At 48.5% G+C, this 14,991-nt stretch overlaps 1 protein-coding gene across 2 annotated transcripts in view; it reads right to left on the bottom strand.

Annotated features, from left to right (window-relative positions):
• VCAN (versican) overlaps nucleotides 1-12,581 on the bottom strand; it is a 99,356-nt gene extending 86,775 nt beyond the window's left edge. Inside the window, exons 1-2 of one of the 2 annotated variants that reach the window (XM_036403485.2) lie at nucleotides 12,410-12,581; nucleotides 4,359-4,434 (exon numbers count right to left, since the gene is read on the bottom strand). In XM_036403485.2, the coding sequence (XP_036259378.1) occupies nucleotides 4,359-4,428 (70 nt within the window). In that variant the 5' untranslated portion in view covers nucleotides 4,429-4,434; nucleotides 12,410-12,581. Of the gene's footprint in view, nucleotides 1-4,358; nucleotides 4,512-12,409 lie in introns of those variants that run through there. The other variant, XM_036403486.2, reaches the window with a different exon arrangement.
• Nucleotides 12,582-14,991: the final 2,410 nt, after the last annotated feature.

The raw sequence follows: 14,991 nt of genomic DNA on the forward strand, positions 1-14,991 counted from the left end.
GACCACTCTGAGTGAAAAACCATGAGTTACCTCACTGGCCAAAACCCTGAATGCAGGGGAGCTGCTGGAGTTCACACCTTGCCTCTCTCCTCAGAAGGAAACACAGCCCATGGCTTTGCACCCCTGTCACCCCTGACCCCACTGTTCTCTCAGGGGTTAATTCTTTTTTACTGCACACGTGCTGAAACAAAAGCCTTTCCAGAGAGAGTCTCCCAAACAGTCACTCTTTCAAAGTTGTTTCCTTGCAGCCTCCAGGCCTTTAACACATCGCAGAAATGAAATATTTCAGGATGTAAAAGCAAAGGAAGAAGTAAAGCCCGCAGAAAGTCCCTGCTTGGCTCAGACTTGACATGATCAGAACTTCTATCATTTTTTATGTCATCTCCAGCTGCAAACATTTCACAGTGAAATGTTTCCATCTGACAATATCCTGAGGGGGAAGTTGACTACTGTTCATCCAAGCTGCACCCCGTGACTGAAGAGAGGGTTTCTGATGGATTTTCCTTTTTTTATGTGATGTTATTTCATCACACATAATGGCTTAATGAAGATTAAAAGCTAATGCTCAATAGGAACTGTTTTACCTCTTTCACAATCCTTCTAACATTTTGAAAGGTAGAGCAGGGTCATAATTATTTTGAAGGGAGCTGGGATTTATAAAGTTTAGAAATATGGTAACTTAATAATAGCCATCAACAGAGTGATACATGAAACAGGAGACACCAGCACATGAAAATTATGTTTACCTATGATAAAAAGTATAATCTCTCCATAAAGAGTAGAAGATTGGAGGGTGGGATGGAAGGGTGGGCAGAGGGAGAGAATTAAAGAAGAGGAGCAAAAAACGAAGAGAATAAAGAAGAGGGAGAAAAAGAAAAAAAAAGATGAAAGAAAACAGAAAAAATAAATGGGGGGAAAAAAAGGAAAATGGAAGAAAAACGAAAAGTTGCTCATTAACCTGGTTATGTTTAACAGAGACAGATGATTTTCCACAGGACAGTCTTAATGGTATTATCTAAACAGGTTCAATATGAGAGTCATCAGCTTAATGCCCAAGCATTTTAATAATAAAGTATTATTAGAAAAAGAGAAAAATGGGCTGACAGGGAAGACTCAGAATTCTGAATTAACTTCTCGAGTCCTTTTCATCCATGCCTACCAAACTAGAATTCCTTGGGCACAGAATTCAGAAAGAGTCAAGATTATGGTATCAAAGCTGATGAAACCAGAGATCTTTTATATCACCTTTATTTTGTTGAAACTTCACAGAGCTACAGTGGTTAGAGATAAAGAAATAGAATGAATTCTCAGTTCTATCAGTTGTGATGGAATTACTGCCAAATTGCACAGGTGGGAGATTAAAATCAGTCCCAAAATATTTAGAATTTATTATGATCTCTTGTCATCTATACACCTTACAGGAACTTTCTTCTTAACTGAAGAATGACTAAATTATAATTATACTGACTGACAGAACTTTAATAAACTTTGTAAGAACACTGTTCATGACTATGAGTGATCTGGAATATCAGTGCTGAACCCTGAGGAAATTTCCTCCCTTTAAAATTCGTGCCTTCACATCAGCCAGCTGGAAGACCTGGCAATCAACACTTTCAATCCTGATATGAAAACTAGATCCAGCCTCCTAAACTGTGCTACTTCCCAGAACAGAAGATTCTGTGGAGCTGCAGTTCTGCCCAACTTTAGAAAGCATTATACAGCAGGTAATAAAAAACTATTTGTTGTGGCGAGGTGAGGGAAGAAGGAGGAGAAGACAAGAAGGAGGAGGAGGAAGAGGAAAGAGAGGAAGAGGAGAAGGAGAAAGGAGGAGGAAGTTTTTCCCTACAGAAAAAGAAAATATTTGGTTGACATAATATCTGAAATACAAGATTAAGTGATGATCCTGCACAGTTCCAAAAATCTTGATTTCTTGCAGCACTCCAGATTAGTCTAGCAGAATTTACTGACCAATGCAGAAGCTATCAGTATCTCATATTAATCCATATAACCCTTTTTTTGCCCCATTTAGCATTTTTGCTAAGCTTGTATTCTGTGTCAGCCCCTACCCAATGGGATGTGATAGACCAATGACACATAGCTAGATGTCTTCTTTGTGAAGTGGGAAGAAAGGAATTCTTGCTTGAGAACAAAGTCTCTTTCTTCAAAATGTGTATACTTGTTCTGTGGTAAATGTTATAAAATTCTTAAAGTAGGAGTCTAGATCATTTTTTCAAAGGACAGAATTATGCCCTTCTGTATCACATTAACCACAATGAACAGGCCAATAGGTCTGCAGTGGACAAGGAGTCTGAAGAAAAGAGTAAAACCTTCCCTGCATGGTGTGAGACTGCTTAGAGGAGTGAATTTGCCTCATAATTGAATTTAACTGAACAGAATGTTGCTACTGACTATGCAGACAAATCCCACATGCTTAAAGAATAAAATATTCTATTTCTTTTTAGCTAAATTTATGAGGGAAAAAAAAAAATAAAAGAAAAATTTTGCATCTCATTTTTCAGTTCATCAACAACCTGCTGGGACATATGGTATATTGCCCTGTCTAGCAGCAGAAATAGAAAGGATCACTAAAATCATGTGTTTTGTCAATCCAGCTAGCACTGAACCTAGGAGAAGCTATTTCATTAACCACCAGTCTTTTAGTGAAGATTATAATGAATTAAAATGAGAGAAACTTTTAGGAAACACTGAAAGGTAATGGACTGAGATCCAGCAATAACCTGAGTCCTTTATGGCTTGTGGTCTGAGCAAGCAGAATAAGAGAAGGACACAAAGAACGATGAAGAATTAATTTTATGGTCTACAAGATACACACAAGGAGCCAGGCAAATGTAAATCTCAGCTGCAGAACTCAACACCACAAATGGCCACCCAAAACAGGTAGGAAAAACTCCAGCGTTGGTTATAACCCCAAGGTCCAGCTTGTAAACCACAACAGTGATAAGCTGGGAATTTGTGTTTCACTAAAGATTTAAAGGCTTCAATTTTAGATCCAAACTAAGGATTCAAAAAGAAAAGGTTGAAATGTAGGGTGTCTATCTTTCAGAAAGCTGAGATATACTTTGTTTTTAGAGTATTTTTAAACAAAAGCCGTACTTATAAAGATTCTGTGCAGTCTTCTAACATTCATTCTCAAGATATTACTGCATCAACTGACTTTTCTACAAAAGGTAAGGGCATGAGTTGATCCCACAGATTCCTTGGAATCATGAATTAGATCAATTCATGAGAAAGAAAAATTTTTTCATCCTTGTCCTCCTCACCATGGCCATAGTTTGAAAATGTTTAAGACTCTGTAGGCCAAAAGAATGGCCCCTGACTTAAAAAGCAAACCTCACAAAGTTCACAGTGTGTTCTAGGAACATCAGGGTCTTTCTGAATTTCTTCCAAAAACTTTGGAAAAATAAGGATGGGTCACAACCTGATCTACATTCCAAAGAATGGGACATTCGTAAAAATCTCCCAAGTACCAAAAATTCAGCTCTGGAGATAAATGAGCCATTTGTGATGTAATAAAAGGTGGAGTAAGTGAGGGGACATGTAAAGATGGCATCCCACATTCTACAACTCCAAGGATCCATGCACTCCTCCCCACTTAAGAGTGCTGCCCTCTCAATCCCTGTATCCCTGAATCCTGCATTTGTACAAGGCAGTGAGTCGGGTCTGTGATCTGATCCAGACTTTATAGCCAATCTCAATCTATTATCCCTTTTTTTAATTGGTTCCACTAATGAACCAGTCCTTTTCTTTATCATTCAGGATTACCTAAACATGTTACTAGCAACAGTGTTCCAGGTAGGTGGAAAAACAAAAGTAGTAAATTTGATTTTCCCAAAGGCTAAAATCAGTTTGAGGAGTACCTGGAAAGAAAGGGGAAAGAAAATAAAGATCTTGCTTTGAGACTTAGGAAAGCTGCTTTGTGAGTCTGTAGCAGCTGCTGAGATATTTTCCATACTGAAGGCCTGACCCAAACTTTCAAATAACCAGGGCAACCACACATGGATACACACTTCAGTCTTGGCATGTAATTACCAAGAGAGGCAGTAAGGGCTCCTTCCTTTCCACCCAAACCTGCAGCTGCTCTAACACCTCCTTGCTAAAGATCCCAGCAGCCAAGGGAGCTGCCCCAGCTTAGCTCATGGCAGCCCAAGCACAAGAGAAATAAATCATTAATGCCTTGAGGAGGACACAGAAACAAAATTAGTGACATGGTGCAGCATGGCAGGGGCTGAGAAAGACAATTTCCTGAGCTCAGGCTGTTTCCTCAGTCCTGTGAAATGCCCTACCAATTAGAGCACTAAATTAATTTTAATGACATGTTCTGTGTACAGAAGACTTACCTTTAGGTAGCATATATGTTATAACTAACGTAGAGTACATCCATAAGATACTTTTTATACTTAACAACATCTTGACCTAGAAATGAAGAACAGAGGAGTAAGTGGTTAGTATTGCACTGTGTCCTTAGCAAATGTTGTAACTCAGCACATCAATATTTGTCACTGGTATCAAGAAACAGTCATTTCTGCTTTCAGGGCATTTCATTTAGCAATTTATGGTGGAGATTTGTTATAATGACCACATGCCTCCATTGAATAGAGATTTGTAATGGGTGTTCAGGTTGTGGAGTCCTGAGTGATGCTCTGACATGTCAGTTCCCTTGGGGTTTACCTCTCACTTTCCTTTACGGGCTCCACCTTCCAACAGCTGGAAAGCTCTTCACATGAACCCAATAATAAATTGCATGTTCACAAAATTATTTCACAGTTTTCATTTCCATTCATAGTTACACATGTTGAACCTGTAAATATCTACAAAATTACAAAAGCACTGCAAGACACACAAACACCAACAACTACAAAGGGTTTATAAATATTCCCTCATCCATACAGTTACATGTACGTGCTATGAACATCCCAACACAATAAATTACTTTCAGCAGCAGTTTGTCAAAACACTGACAAATTTTTATCACTACCTTGATTTCCCTGATATTGCTGCAAAATCTGCCACCTGAACTCTTCACTAGGACAAGTAACCAAGCTGACAGGTTTTTTTCCTGTTCAAGAGAGCTTGCAGTTGAACTGCCTTAAGGATCAGTGAAGGAGAGATTTAATAGACACGTACCTGTGTTGTAACTATGGAACCTGCACTGCACACATGTACCATTTAAAACTTCTACTTTTAAAAACTCCACAGGCTGCACTGAACATGACAGCAAAAAAACCCGGAGAGGCAGCTTCAGAGAACTCCTGGTGACGTGTTCAACCTCAGGACAGTTCTCTCCACAGCTCACAGCTGCAGCCCAAACTCCACAGGAGTCTGTGTGAACTGGCACACGTCCTGTAACGTCTGAGCAGCACGGCAAAGACGCAAAACATCTCCAACCAAGCCCTTCCAGTGAGGCAAGTTAAAAATTCCCACCCAACAGGGCTGAAAACCCCAGAGCCTTTCATTCTCTGTACAAGGATGGCCAGAGCCAGCTGATTGCACAGGGAAACATGTGCTACAACCTATTCCCTGGGCGTGGAGGGAGAAATGCAGCTGCTTTCCACAGAGCAGGCTGCACGCTGCCAAGGACGCCCCATGTCTGCTGCAGCCATTCAGGACAGCTGAGTGCAGAGTGTGATATTTTGCAACGTGAACTTCATGGAATTTGCACTTTTCACAACTGAGTCCCAAACTAGAACCAGGACTTCATTCAGTTTAAGCCCTACAGGCCATAAAACTTCTTGCGAAGACCCTAACACCTACCCCCAAAACCATTCAGCCAGACTTTTATCTCTTCCTACATTTACATAAGCCAAGCTGCATGTGAAGAAAACAAAAGTGATTATTTATTAGCTAACTTTAAAATTCTATACTGTCCCTGTAGAAGGCTGTTATGAGTGAGGTTGCACAAGATCAGAGCTGCAGACATCCAAGTCCTCTGAATGCAATGGATCAGCTCTGAAATACAGAGTCACATGCTTGCTTAGATAAACACTTAAATGATCCTCATTATTACACAACAATTAAAAGAAAAAGTGATGTCAGTTTGAGCCTACAGATGTGCAGAAGGACCTTCAAGCAATCCTTGTATCCCAAGAATGCTGGAAGCCTCAAACACCAAAAGCACTGCAGTGAAGCTCCTTTGGTAACACAAGCGCTCTGAGGAGAGCATGAAAAGAAAACTGACTGGAAGAATTCTCCACCTTCCAAGGTGCTGGGTGAAGGACCTGCCAGACAAAGTTCTGGCACCTGTGGGAGCTGAGTGGCTCCAGACCCTCTGAGATGTTCTGCCCACATGTGCTCCCATGCGTCACACACTGGCTGCATCCACAGCGAAGCCAAGGTCCAGAACAGAATGTTTACAAGTTCAGCTCTCCATGTTTACCCATGAGTTTTATCTCCCTCCTTCCCCTGAAGGCGACCTTGCCTTTTGGGACCAGAACCAAGGGAATCAAAGAAACCTGACAAGAAAAAGAACAAAGTATTTTCTTTTTCCCAGCAATGGGGGCAATGTTGCACCTAAGCAGGGCTGGTTGCATTTTGCACCTGGCCCACTTCCCTGGCTCTGACCTGGCATACCTGGGTGCCTGGCACGTGTCAGTGGAAGCCTGTTGCCCTTGGAAATTCATTGCAATTGCTGTCATAACACAACTGCTTCCATGTTTGGTAAGAACACAAACCCTGCTGCGACGCTTCCAGTCACCAAACACAACACACACACCCACAGGGAAAGGTGAAAACAGAAAGGCAACTCTGGAAGGGCAATTTTCAACGTATCCATGGGAACAGAAGAGGACATTCCTGGATGTGATGACTCCTAGCCTTTTACTGAGTAGGGCAGGAATTACACCTGCTGCACCAAGGGCTTGGATAGCGCCAAAAAACTGCACTGTTTGAGCACAAAGCTTGATATGAGACTCTTGCCAAAACTCCCTACCTGGCTCTTGGAAAACCACCTCCTGACTTTTTATAAATCTTCTTTATCCTGAAATGCTCACTCAAGCAATGGAAACCCCTGGAAGAATGGTCTGATTTTCAGCCCTAAGGGTCAGGAGTGTGACTCCCATACAACCCTCCACACCTGAGGGTTGGGTTTCATGCCCCAGGCCTTGGTGGGTGCCCATAAACACTCCTGGGTTGCCCAGTGCTGCTCCACTCCAGCTGCCAGAATTAAACATGGAATCACCCCTGCCACCCTCTCCAAGCATGCAGACCACAACAGCAGCAGCACCTTGCTCAGCCCCACAGGGCAGCCTGGCTCAGGAGGAGACAGAGCTCTGCAGACCTGGTGCCAGAAGCCCTGCTCAGGACCCACAGGTGAGGCAGAGGTTGCTGCTTTACACCTCACCCCGATTCCCACCCACATTTCCAGGCTCTTGGATGTGATTGCTGCTGCCTCCTGCCCTTCTGCTGGCAGAGGCTGCAGAGGACTGAGCTCTCTTGTAGCCCCCAGGCCTAAATCCCTGCTCTAAAACACGTTTGTGTTTCCCATTCCTGCACCCTACAGCTCACAGAATTCTGCTGTCTGGCTGCTGCACTGCCCCTAAGTCCACTGCAATTAGCCAAAATCCATCCAACTATACCTTTTTCCACAAGATTTTTTTTTTTCCCCCCTTGGTGTCACTACGCCCATAGTAAAAGAAATCCATAACACAGTGAGCAAATCTTGCCAACTCAAGCTGCAAGATTTGAGTAAGTGTTTAATTTCCACCTTCTGCTAAAAAAGTACCTCACTTGACGTGACCAAAGTTGGGTTGCCTGCTGGCTGGTTTCCAACTGGGCTGATCCATTTCATCAGGAGCTACTAAAGGCAGATGGATCTACAGTAGGAATTGGTGTTAACATTTCTAAAAGGGACGCAGCCCTGAGTGCAGCATCTTTAAAGCAATAGATGCAAAACCCCTGGACAAACTTCACATCTTTAAAAATTAGCAGTAGGGGCTCTCTCTGTGGGAAAAGAGAGAACTCTCCTATTTTTGCAGGCGCTGCTACCTTCCCTTACTACAGCAAAAACTCATAGGAGCAGTAAGTTCTGACCAAATTCCAGCTTGTGTTTAGTTTGCAGTGTAAGCTTGACCTCACACCAATGCTATTTTAATTTAACCAGATGAGGGAACATCATGTCTCTCTTTCTGTTTAAAACTCCAGGTTCAGAAAGCAAATTGTCTTGGTGTGAAAGAGACTAAAGCTTACAATCCAAAAATACTCCTGGTTTCTCTGCAGCTGAGACAATGAGGAATTTGCCATATTAACCATTTTCATAGAGGTAACAATGTCTCTGAAACCTGCAACTTCTCGGGTCACACTGCAATTAGTTCTGCACATGCTCAACAGCTGCAATGTGAAATCTGGATATGTTCCTTAAACACATAAAAAGCAGCCTCTGCCCATCTGACCCTCATAGTGAAAGTCAGAATGACATAAAAGATTAAAAGAAAAGAGAAAAAAAAAAAAAGAGGGTGGGACCCAACAGAATCTGGCACTAGAGAAGAGAATGAAGGCTGCTCATTCTAGTGGGTAAAACAGTAAATTAGAGTTTCCAGTGGGAACCCAAAAAGGTAGAAATGACCAATCCTAGTCATAGCACATCCCTTGCTACCTCCCAAGCTCTGAAAGCTTCACAGGTACCATCCTTCCTCAAAGGCACACATTCTGCACTTCCCTTTATGCTGCAGTCCTTTGATCCCTGTTAATTGCTGTCATGTATCCACCTCACCATCAGCGCTGCCTAATTAACTTTGCCAGCCCCACCACCTCTCTGCCACGTGATTAATTAGCCCACTGTGCCAACACATGGCACATCAGCCTGCATCCGATTCACCAGTAGTCCCCGCTTGGCCTGTTACCCCTTAGAAATGCCCTCCCAAAGCCTTGGAGAAGGTCCTTGGGGTGTCTGCATCACCCCAAATCATCTTCCTCATCACCTCCAGCAGCTGTGGGGGGAAACTCCTCCAGGCTGAGTCCTTTTGGTGCTGCCTGCAGGTGCTGTCTGGAGCACAGACAGGAGCAGTGACCAGAGCACAGCGTGTTCTGGCTGCAGCAGCAGGACATCCCTCACAGCCCCGTGCTTGTGTGCCAGGAGCAGCTCCAGGCTCTGGGACAGCCACGCAGAGACACAGTGGAAAACTGCCAGAGGCAGCGCGTGGAGGAGCAGCGAGCACACCCTGCTCCTTCTGCACCACCCTGCTCCACCTTGTCGCTCCTGCCTTCCAGAAACATTGAATATCCCAAGCTGGACACACAGGGATCAGCAAGTCCAGCTCTTAGCCCTGCACAGGACACTCTGACAATCCCACCCCGTGCCTGAGAGCATTGCCCAGACACACTGACCTCTGTCAGGCTTGGTTGCAGGAGAGCTGAGGGCCACCTCTCTCCAGCAGCTGCACTGGTGGAAACAATGTGAAAGCGTCACTCACAGCATCCTGCACTGCCATTGTGGGGTTAGGCAGCAGGATCCCACTGTGGGCTCCGACAGGGGTTCCTCAGCCCTCTCGGGGCTCACCCAGTGCTGCTGCTGGGCACAAGGGTGGCTGTGGGTGCCCTCAGCTCACTCTGCCATCCCCACAGCCCCAGTGCCACCTCAGGCCTCAAGCCCAGGCACTGAGGGGCTGCTCGGAGTTGGAAAGGTGCCAGTCTCACCTGCTGTCCAGCACTGCCTGCTCCAGTGCCACAGAATCATGGAATGGTTTGGGCTGGAAAGGGCTTTAAATGTCACCCAGTGCCATCCCTGCCACTGCAGGGACACCTCCCACCATCCCAGGCTGCTCTCAGCCCCAGTGTCCAGCCTGGCCTTGGGCAGTGCCAGGGATGCAGGCGCAGCCCCAGCTGCTCTGGGCACCCTGTGCCAGGGCCTGCCCACCCTGCCAGGGAACAATTCCTCATTGCCAAGATCCCAGCCAGCCCTGCCCTCTGGCACTGGCAGCCATTGCCTGGCTGCTGTCCCTGCAGCCCTTGGCAATTGTCTGTGTCCATCTTTGCTGCAGCCCCTTCAGGCCCTGCCAGGCCACCCTGAGCTCAGGCCAAAGCTTCTCCTGCCCAGGTGAGCAATGGCAGCTGTGCCAGCCTTTGGTGCCGGCAGAGCTGCTCCATCCCTCTGCCCATCCTGGAGCCTCCTCTGTACCCACTTCTTCTGCATAAGACTCGATGGGGAATGCGAGGAACAGCGGAGACAGCGGCTTTTACCGAGGAGGTGTTGCGTATTTTAAATTATTTTATTACAGCGGTGATTTGTGGGGGCTTGGCCTTTTTTTCCCCTCACGGTGCCGGGCCCGGAGCCCTCTGGCGGGAAACCGGCGGCCGCGGGAGCTGCCGTGCCGCCGCTCGCCGCCCGGGGGCGCCGCGGGGCCGCCGCGCCCGCCCCGTTCCTCGACAGCGGCCGCGCCCCCGGGCCGGCCCCGGGCCCACGACCCCAAACCGGGCCTGAACCCGCGGGTCCAACACGGAACCGAGCCCGCCGCCCCAAAACCGGCACTCACCGGTGACCCCCGGCGGACACAGGACACGGAGAGCCCCCCAAAGCCCAGGCCTGCCACAGCCTCCCCCCGCCCCAGCGCGGGGCCGCGCCCGCCCCGTCCCGGGCTCGCCCCGCCGAGCCTTGCTCGCTCCTTGTGGGGGAGGAAACTTCCCCTTTCGCTCAGAGCGAGAGGCCAGGAAAAGAAAGGAGAAAAGGATTAAATAAAAAAGGCACGGAAATCAAGGCAATCACTGAACCCACCCAGCGTTTACGCTCTCCCATCCCGGGATGGGTTTTTGGTTTGGTTTGGGTTTTTTGGGGTTTTTTTATTGCAGCGCGTTTCGACGCTCACGCCTCAATTAACGAAAAAAAAAAAAAAAACGGGAAAGAAAAGGGGAGGGGAAGGTGGAGGGAGGAGGAGGAGAAAAAGGGGGAAAGGGGAAGGAAAGGGAAAAAAGGGAGGGAAAGGGAAAAAGAGGGGAAGGGAGGAAGAAGGGAGGGACAGGGCAAGAAGAGGGAAAGGGATGCAAAAACGGGTAGGGAAAAGGAAGAAAGAGGAGGGGAGAGGGAACAAAAAGAAGGGGAAGAGGAAAAGGGGGTAAAGAAAGAAGAAAAGAGGGAAAAGGAAAGGAAGGAGGGAAAAAGTGGAGGAAGGGAAAGAAGGAGAAAAGGAGGAAGAAAAAGGACGAAGGAAGAGAATGGGGAAAAGGGAGAAAACCCGAGGGAAGCGGGTGATAAGGGGAAAAGAAAAAAAAAAAAAGAAAAAAGAAAAGCCATGGGGGCTTAATCCCGAGAGCCGGTGCAGGGAGGGAGGGAGGGAGAGGGGGTGGCCGGGAGGACGTGACCAGGGGGACAATGAGGGACAATGAGGGGCGGCCCCCGCCCGCTGCCCGCCGCCCCTTTGTGTGGGGACGGGGCCGGGGCCCGGCGGAGGCTGCCCGCGGTCCCCCACACACACAGACACACACACACAGAGCCGCTCCTTCCCGCCGTCGGAACTCCCCGCTTGCCCTCCACCGTGCTCTCACTTCTTTCCCTTTGTAACACAAAGGCGAAATCCCTGGCAGCGGAGGGGGGAAGGCAAAGCCCGTGCCCCAGAAAGTGGACGTGGGTGTAAGAGGGGGCGTTTTGCTCCACTGACCTTGCGATCCTCCTCCTCCTCCTCCTCTTCCTCTTCACCCACTGCCCCCCTTTCCGCAGAGAAAATGTGGTTCGGGGCACGCTGCTCGCCGGCTCCTCTGGAGAGATGCTGAGCACCTCAGAGCCGCTCTGCTCTGCGAGCAGCTTTCCAGGAACAGCAGGGGAAGGGATTGGAGGGGGGAAAAAAAAGGGGGAAAAAGGGGATGTGGGGAGCACACAGGAGCGGAGGACACAGAGCGCACGCTTTTCCCAGCGCTACAAAACTGGTGGCCGGGGGGAAAGGTCCGTTCTGGTCGCTCCTGCCACACGGGCGCTTTGTGTACTTAACACCCGTAAGGAAGAGCTTCCTCCCGGTCTCCCTCCGGAGCCCCGTCGCACGCCAAGGTGCGGCTCTACCTTCCCAGCCGTCCAAAGCCACCAGCACCGAACACTCTTGTCAGGCATCCCACCCCAAAGTCTTCTATTCCCTAGTTTTCTTTGTTCTCCTCTTTGCACCGTTTTTTTCTTCTCTTTTCTTGTATTTTTTCCTTTTTTTTTTTTTTTTTTAGTGGGTTCCCAAGCATCCCTCCTTCTCCTCTTCCCCCGCGTGTCGTTGAACTTACCCCAGGTTGTTTAAATTCACCAATCATCGCTATTCCCTCCCCGCTTAAGATTTGCAGTTCAAACTCTTTGTTGGTGCAAGCAGTACAACAATTGTTTTAAATCTTAGACTAGGTGTTTCTATATTATAGAAAAAAAAAAAAAAAGGAGGGGGAATAAAAAAAAAAACCACTACAAACCAACCCGCAATAAAAGAGTTATAGTTACCTTAAAAGGTAGCGTATTGCAGAGATAGCAAAAAATCACAACGTGGTGGCTGGGCTAGTCCAGAGATCCCAGTGGCCGCATGAAAGAGTAAATCCCCTCGTTAGTGCTGGAAGGAGCCGGTGGTTCCGGGCTCTCCCCTTGTGCCGGAGCTCGGTGTCCCCTCCTTCGCTCGCTTCCCGCCGGCGAGCACCTGACTCCGAGCGGCGGAGCCGGGACCGAGCAGTGGGCACAGGGAGCGAGCCTGCAAGTTCAAATGCGAGCCTCAGCCACCCATCATTATTATATCGTTGTACCGTCAGCGCTGCAGAGGAGGGGCGCTGGCTCGGGGAGAGGAGGGTTCACAAGCTCTGCGAGAGCCTCCTTGCAATTTCCAAAGCTCCCGCAGCTGCTGGGCGCAGGAGAGCCCCCAGCGCCTCCCTCCAACGAGCGGGGCCCCCCCGCCCCCTGCCCGGCCCGGCCCGGCCCGGCCGCCCCTCGGGGCTCCCTCCGGCCCCCAGACCCGGAGCGCGGACCCGCAGCCCGGTGCGGCGGGACGGGTCCGTCCGAGCTCGCCCGGAGCCCTCCGGAGAGGGGCAGGCGGGTGCGAGAGGCGCATTGTTCCCCAATTAGACAATTAACCGGGAAGAGAATGGAGAGACCTCCTCCACCCTGGCTCCCGAAGCCGGTTGAAATGGGGAAAGTGACTGGGACCGAAATGCCTTTTTCCCCTTTGCCTCCCCAGTCTCAGCGGAGGTTGCAATGAAAGAATAAATCGGTGCTGGTTCCAAACTTCCCCTGCCGATGCCAATTCACAGGCAGCCTCACATCGGCAGCCGCCCGAGCCAAGCTTCTCCACCCATGCATCTCCAGCCACTTTCTTTTTCTTTTTTTTTTCCTTTTTTTTTTCTTTTTCTTTTTTTTTTTTTTTTTTAAGATTAGACTCTGCATTTGCTGTCCAAACCTCTCAGAGAGATGAAGTCATAAGTGGAACTCTAAACCACCCTTTTACAAGGGATGTTCACCAGTTCATAAAGGATCTGGTGTGCTCTCCAGGCAGCCCCCATCCCAAAATGTACCTATCTCAGAATGTGGGAGACATTTAAGGCACCCTCACCAAGCACAAAATGCTGGCAAGACCAGCTCCTCTGGCGTGCTCCCTCTCCGAGAAGCAGATGCCAGAAGTCCCCCTCCTCCAGGAAGGTGTAAAGCTGGAGCCAGAAAAGAAAAGCCTGGAGAAATAGGTGTGTCTGATTGCACTGCTCTGGGCACGTTTTTGGCAGCCCCAGGTAGGAACACTAGGAAGAGGCAGAGGGAGTTTTCCTTCATCTCCTCTCGCTGTTACTGTTCCAGCTGCTCTGTCTGTCCCCAGTTACACTGACAGAGGATTTCAGACAAGCCCAAAGCCCTTGTTTGCAAAGACAGACCTCGGTGCCAAGTTGGAGGGGTGGGAGGTGGAAGAGATGACAGCCGAGCAGGCAGAAATGGAGACCTGGAGGCTTAAGCCAGATCAGCTTTGTGTGAGCTATGGCCTGGGTGAGCGGAGCTGGAGCGCTGGCTGACAACCTTATCTCAGCTTGCAGAGCTTGTTTGTTTTCCCTCCTTACACGGAGTAAATACACAATTGCTTGCTTGGGATGTTGAAGGGAGGCTTCTCTCCCACCAGTGCCACCTCCCAGCAGCACCAGATCCTCCCAGTTCCTCTTGCCTGGGTCAGCCCTGCATGGGCACTGCCACACCTCAACACACCGGACCTGCCCCACGCTGGGATGAGGTTTCTCAGTCCTTGAAACTTTCTGAATCCTTGAAATGCTTGAAATCATGCGTCAGAAGAGCTGACAACGCTCTGTTTTCAAACAGGCACTACAAACAGTTGTGGTCACGTTTTTTTTTTTTTGAGGGTGTTTGATGCAGATTCACACAGTTCCTGATTTTGGTAGCCTTGCCTGCCTCACCAGTGTCACTGCTGAGGCAGTGCACACTTCCTCTGCACAGTGCTGTGATGAAAGGAGGACACTGACGTTGAATCTCTCCCACACGGGTTCAAACAAGCCTCTTCTGCCCCCCCAGACCTAAGGGGGTTGGCTGAGACACACAGTGAGGGCACTGTTCCCTCTCCCCACACAATCTCAGCCTTCCCAGGCTGCAGACAAACCCTCTGAAGACATAGGTGTAAGGCAGGAATCCCTCTGGCCCACTCCTTTTTCTAGGTGAAGAGGTGGGAGACCGTCCTGCTGCCATCCTGAGACATCCCCCATGGCACTGGGTATCTCCCTTTATCCAGGCCACCCTCCAGGACAAACAAGGAACTTCTAAATGACCAGGCACCACAGTCAAGCTGCCCCTCTGGTCTTCAGTAGCCCCAGCTTCCCAGCTTCACCTGTTCTTACTCTGCTCCCTGCCTTGGTTTCAGGTGAGAGAGGTGACATTTAAAAGAGGCAGGAGCCACTTCTGCATCCCTGAGCTTGCTTCTTCCTCATCCTGCTACCCTTCAGTCCAGGGAGACTGAACAACTGCTCCTGGCAAAGGGTGGGAAGAGGAGAGGATGACTCTGCTGGCCCTGCTCTGCTGTGGAGCATCCTCTGGCAGCTGCGGCTGCAGCAGCA

This window comes from Molothrus ater, chromosome Z (genome assembly GCF_012460135.2).
Source record: "Molothrus ater isolate BHLD 08-10-18 breed brown headed cowbird chromosome Z, BPBGC_Mater_1.1, whole genome shotgun sequence".
NCBI classification, from domain to species: Eukaryota; Metazoa; Chordata; class Aves; order Passeriformes; family Icteridae; genus Molothrus; species Molothrus ater.